This window comes from Aquarana catesbeiana, linkage group LG02 (assembly GCF_042186555.1).
Source record: "Aquarana catesbeiana isolate 2022-GZ linkage group LG02, ASM4218655v1, whole genome shotgun sequence".
NCBI classification, from domain to species: Eukaryota; Metazoa; Chordata; class Amphibia; order Anura; family Ranidae; genus Aquarana; species Aquarana catesbeiana.
This window is the reverse complement of record NC_133325.1, coordinates 296,418,763-296,424,762: the sequence shown is the minus strand read 5'-3', so window position 1 is coordinate 296,424,762 and position 6,000 is coordinate 296,418,763. Positions and strand designations below refer to the sequence as shown.

Below are 6,000 nucleotides of genomic sequence, written 5' to 3'. Positions count from 1 at the left end.
CTTCATGTCCTGGTTCCCTACTGTGCATGCGCAAGTCGCGCTGCGCGTCTTCTCTGGTCCATGCTGTGTTCTGTGTCTCACAGAATACAGCGGTGGAGGAGAGTGTAGGCGCCGGAAGTGGCGTAGGTCACCGCAAGCACCGCGGTGATATATGCCAGCAAGTGGGAGCAAATACCTGTATTAGACAGGTATCTGCTCCCCCCCCCCCCCCGAAAGGTGCCAAATGTGACACCGGAGGAGGGGAGGAATCCAAAAAGTGGAAGTTCCATTTTTCAATCAATATTTTTTGCTAGAAAATTACTTGGAACCCCCAAACATTATATATATTTTAGCAGAGACCCTAGGGAATAAAATGGCAATTGCTGCAATATTTTATGTCACACTGTATTTGCCCAGCGGTCTTTCAAATGCAATTTTTTGGGAAAAAATACGATGAATAAAAAAAACAAAACAAAACAGTAAAGTTAGCCCAATTTTTTTTGTTTTAATGTGAAAGATTATGTTACGCTGCGAGAATCTTGAGAGAATTGTGATCTATCTTCTGAACAAAAAAATTGTGATTCTTATTTTAGCCAGAATCATGCAGCTCTAATCCACATTAGAAGTATGGCAAAAAGAACTTGATCCCTACTTCTTTATACATCTCAGCGAGACTATTAAAGTACAGCCAAAGCTAGTCTGACAGCCACCAGCTCTCTGCTCACGGAGCACCGAGAACCGAGCGATCAGCTATTAGCTTTGATCGCTCAGTTCTTAGTCTTAGAGCCGGCAGGGTCAGATGCAGCATCAGACTGATGCTGCATCCACTGGGGCAAGTATAATTCTTAAGAAAAATGTTCCCATACTTGTTTCAAAGAAAGAGAAAAGAAAGGCCTGAAAGACTGCTTTTCTCAAGAGATGCTGCGTTGGGTTTCCTTTAGTGAGATGTCACATACCAAAATGCCTAGGCTCAAAAGGTTTCTGCTTAAAGGGGAAGATCAACTTTGTCCATTCAAGCCAAACTTTTAATATAGCATTATAATATTATAGGCTCACTTTAATTACTCTTCATGTGCCCATACTAAATCTCTAACACCTCAGGTATGCCATTCTGCAAGAGTGCACATATATACAGGACCATGCTCCCAGTCTTGGCTTAAAATTGTAGACTGTAGTATAAGGTTACGGTAAGCTGTATTTAATAGGGCCATAATAGTAGAGACACTTAAAGGGGAAAATGAAAGAGAATTTCAGTAGAGAACACATTTTTAATGCCCATGCATGTTTTTTCTTTTTTTTATTAATAAAACTAACAGTGCCAAGTTAAACAAAATCATTTATAGGTCTCTGTATAGTTAATAAAATTACATAAGTGTATGCACTTTCCAATAAAAAGAATATTGTATTTCAGTAGGCAGCTGTCAGCATATGTGCAGTTTATTATCTTGTGAATAAGTTCATCTTAAACTACAGCTTGCCTTAAAAATATCATAGAAAATATGACTGCTAAAAACAATTCACAAATCTGAAGGAGAAAAGAAAAAAAATGTTAAAACTATAATTTCAACATTATAATAGATTACAAGGCGTTTAGGAAACAAATACAAAACATTTGCTTCAGAACACATTTAAATGATAATTATGTAAACTATATAAAAAAAATAAAAAAAAAAAAAAAAAAAAAAACAGTTTACCTGGAAGAATTCAGGCAAATTATACTATAAGCAATATTTATATACTGTATATAGCAACTTTCAAAACATTTCACAGAACTGCATCGGCATTGCAGAAAGAAAAAAAAAAAAAAGTTTGCTAGAAAATGTATTTAGTTACCCCAAAATATACAACAGAAATCATGAAAGCTGCAACAGTTCAGTTTCTGAACTCTAGCTCATTTCAGGAGGGAAAAAAAAGTTTTGGACATTGCATGATTTCTTAAAACCATACTTAATCCTACATTATGTTCTTCAAATAAAAGCCAATTTGTTAAACCCATTTCATTTAGCATGTATGCATAGCATTTTATTTATTACATGGATCACACATCATTAAGAAGTGTCACAGAACCAGGGGGGCAAATAAAAAATGTATTGGAACAAATAAGGGAGCCAGTGAATAAAATACTATATTCAAACATCCACAGCAAAAAAAAAAAACAAAAATAAAAAAAAAAAAAAAAAGGGAAAGAAAAAAAAAAATTTGATTGGTTATAACCAATTGCCTCACCATTATGTTTCCGTAGCCGTGATATTAACCAGGTAAGGAAAAAAAAATAATAGACATGTTCCTGAAATGCGTAACTGGATACACATTTTACTACATTAGTCGTCGTCATCATTTTCATTAAAGTCATCCTCATCATCATCATCTTCCTCCCCAACGTAAGATACAGGTGTTTCTACCCTGGAGCTGCTGTACTGTGATCCATTGGAGCTGGTTGCTTGCATTCCATCTGCTGTCAAATCACTGCAACAAAAATATAATTACTCCAAAACAAAAAAGTATCATAGAAAACACCCTTGAATAGCATTAAGTAAATACATTCCCCTCCACCAGCCCATAGAGCCCTCCATGCGCTGCTCTCACATGCAGCATACAGTCAATGAACTCATATTGCTTGGAAAAGGAAGCAGGGCTGCATCATGAGCAGGCATCATCTTTAAAACCACACTGACAGGCGTGACTATACTACTCAATACCTGCACTTCACTCTCCCAGGGCAGCACTGATAATAAAGGTAAGATACATATGTTAAATATGTTACAGAAAGTAAAGTTAGCATAGGAATTATTTCAGATTGCCATATGATGCAAATACCTTTGCACTTCTACAGTACACCTCTTTACCACGACATTCATTTGAGATTATAACTGAACAAAGCTTTTTATTACCTCGTGTAATAACATGTGTAAACGACAAAATAGGAATTTTTGTATTCAAATTATTTTTGTTTATCTTGGAGTCCATGAAAGTCACAGGAAGTCTAACCTGTGCGTTTTACTGTCGCTTTCCGGGGGATTGGGCATTGGCAAACAGAAAACTATAGGCAAGCCAAGGATAACCCCACCTACTACCAGTATGCCTCAGTTTTGCAGCACTCATTCCAAAAGCATGATAGTGTCCCTCTCAATTTACTCCAAGAAAATAATTTTACGACAAGTAAAAAAATCCTATTTTCTTTCTCGGTCAGCGAGGGAAACCAGAGGTCTTTAAACTTTTAGCACCAGTCGTATGCATATATGCGGCCCTGTTAAAATAACTTGCCTTGTTCCCTGCACAGTAGCCGGCAGGGATTGGCACGCTCCAGATGCATACTTGCGATTGGGAGCAACCTGATCATGTGACTGATGCAACAGCCAATCACAGTGGTTACCTGACCCGAATGCCCGCCTCCTGGCTTTTAGAACTTGCACTAAGGGGTTAGCTTTTGGGACACTGAAAAGCAGTCTAACTGAACTATGGGCAACACAGCAAATGCTAACAGGCCCAGGAAAACAAAGAAACTAGGAGCTGCTTGCAGCTTAAAAAGCAGCCTAAATGCCAAGGCCAAAATGTCCACCAAGAACAACTTTGAGAATATGTAAATAAAAGACTAGGCTTTGAAAATCTGGGAAACAGTTGCCAGACACTGAAAAAAAATCCAACACAAGATTTAGTAGAGTTTGTCTTGACAAGGGTGGCTCCTTGAGAACATACGCATGGATGAAAGTCTGTCTGAGCCACCAAGAGATGGCGGAACAAGAAACCAGTGCATTCTTTAGGGGTTCATCCAGGCTGACAAAGTGAACTGGTATTCCTGAAAGGAGCCATGGCTGAGAGATAGAGAGTCATTCCAAATCACATCCAGACAAATGGGGAATCATTTCCCTTGAAATTAAAGTATTCTTAATTTCCTTTTGGTAAATTAGAGCCAAAGGGATGGAAAAACAATGTCCTGGTTAGGGTGAAGGTCAAACTACCATAGGCAAGAAAAGTGCTGAGCACATCACCTTGTCTCTGAGCAAGACCAAAAAGAGTTCTTTGTAAGATAAGACCATCAGTTCAGTCACTTGCCTTGCAGAGGTGATAGCATGAATACAATCTTGGGATTAAAAGAGGAGAGCAGAATGTCTATAATGAGCTCACAGACTTCTGAATTAGAAAAAGTAAAAAAACAGGTTCTGATTCCAAAGCTTCACAGGGACAGAGTCAATCACTTGGGAGACATTCTACACAAATGACTCAAAATGGTTGTAAAGTCGGAAGGCTTTTTATCTTAATGCATAGAATGCATTAAGATAAAAATTCATAGAATGCATTAAGATAAAAAAAAAACCTTCTGACTTTCTATGCATATTAAGATAAAAAGGCCTTCTGTGTGCAGCAGTCGCCACAGCACCCCCTCTTACCTGAGCCCCATCTCTCTCCAGCAATGTCCAAGAGTGCCTCGGCTGTCCGGGGCTCTCCTCTTGATTGGTTGAGACAGCAGCGGTGCCATTAGCTTCCAATGCTGTCAAAGTGAGGGGGGCGCGAGAGAGCGGTAGTTCTGGGAGGCCGTCATAGAACGTCCACCCAGAATGAGAGCCGCACCGCCCAGCCATCATTTGACGGTGGGCGGACGGCAAGTGGTTAAGGAATTAGGGGAAAATGGTCTCAAACACATTAGAAAGGACAGAAACCTGACCCTTGATAGTGTCAAGAGCCAAATGCCAGATCCAGCTGCAAGGAGAGAATTTGTTCCACAGAGAAGCTCTTTGGGTGAAAGCCCCTAGATACACAAGTATAGTCAACCACATACGATACTAGACCTTGTGGAAAGTGAATTCACAGACTTGGATATGTCCTTGGGCTTCAGTCAGGCCATTGGCGCCAGCAATCATGAAGCTGGGTTCCTCGGGACAGTAGATACGGATGGTCTAGCAGAGACCACCGTGCATCTACTGGCTGAAAGACTTGCTAGGTCTGTGTATTATAATTGCCTGGGCCAAAGGATCACCAGAACGCCCACCAGTCTTGGTTCTGCAAAGCAGATTAAAAGTCGTTTCAGGAGAGGAAAGGCATAGATCAGAGCTTATGGATCCCATGGAGCCACTATCAGGGGTAGGCAACCTCGGGCCTCTGGCTGTTTTGAAATTACAAGTCCCATGAGACATTGTAAGACCCTGACAATCACAGGCATGACTCCTAGAGACACAGGCATGATGGGATTTGTAGTTTCACCACAGCTGGAGTGCCATGGTTGCCTACCCCTACACTAGAGAATCCACTGCTTCAACCAGTGGATCCCTGCATATGCATATAATCCTGTCCAGTTTGTTGTTGAACTTGAAGTTTCAAGAGGTTTATATGGTGACGAGAAACGCAAGATGCCCAAGACCCCCTCCCTAACCAGGAAAGTGATGGAGCACCCTTACTTATGACAAGGATCGCTCTGCATTTAAAAAGAAAAAAAGAAAAAAAAAATTAAGTGAGTACACCCCTAATTGAAAATGTCCAAATTGGGCCCAATTAGCCATTTTCCCTTCCCAGTGGCATGTGACTCGTTAGTGTTACAAGGCCTCAGGTGTGAATGAGGAGCAGGTGTGTTAAATTTGGTGTTATCACTCTCATACCGGTCACTGAAAGTTCAACATGGAACCTTATGGCAAAGAACTGAGTATCTAAAAAAAATAAATAAATAATTGTTGCTCTACATAAAGATGGCCTAGGCTATTAGAAGATTATCAAGACCCTGAAACTGAGCTGCAGTACGGTGGCCAAGATCACAAAGCAGTTTAACAGGACAGGTTCCACCCAGAACAGGCTTCGTCATCAAAGAAGGCGAGAGCACGTGCTCAGCGTCATATCCAGAGGTTGTCTTTGGGAAATAGACATATGAGTGCTGCAAGCATTGCTGCAGAGGTTGAAGGGGTGGGGGGTGGGGTCAACCTGTCAGTGCTCAGACCATACGCCGCACACTGCATCAAATTGGTTCGCACTGCTGTCGTCCCAGAAGGAAGCCTCTTCTAAAGATGCACAAGAAAGCCCACAAACAGTTTCCTG

The 6,000-nt window shown here is 40.6% G+C and overlaps 1 protein-coding gene across 4 annotated transcripts in view; it reads right to left on the bottom strand.

Moving 5' to 3' along the window:
• Positions 1-1,244: 1,244 nt before the first annotated feature.
• TFDP1 (transcription factor Dp-1) overlaps positions 1,245-6,000 on the bottom strand; it is a 146,176-nt gene continuing 141,420 nt past the window's right edge. For all 4 annotated transcript variants that reach the window (XM_073614560.1, XM_073614558.1, XM_073614559.1 and 1 more), the window contains one exon: positions 1,245-2,445. In XM_073614560.1, the coding sequence (XP_073470661.1) occupies positions 2,301-2,445 (145 nt within the window). In that variant the 3' untranslated portion in view covers positions 1,245-2,300. The remainder of the gene's footprint in view (positions 2,446-6,000) is intronic.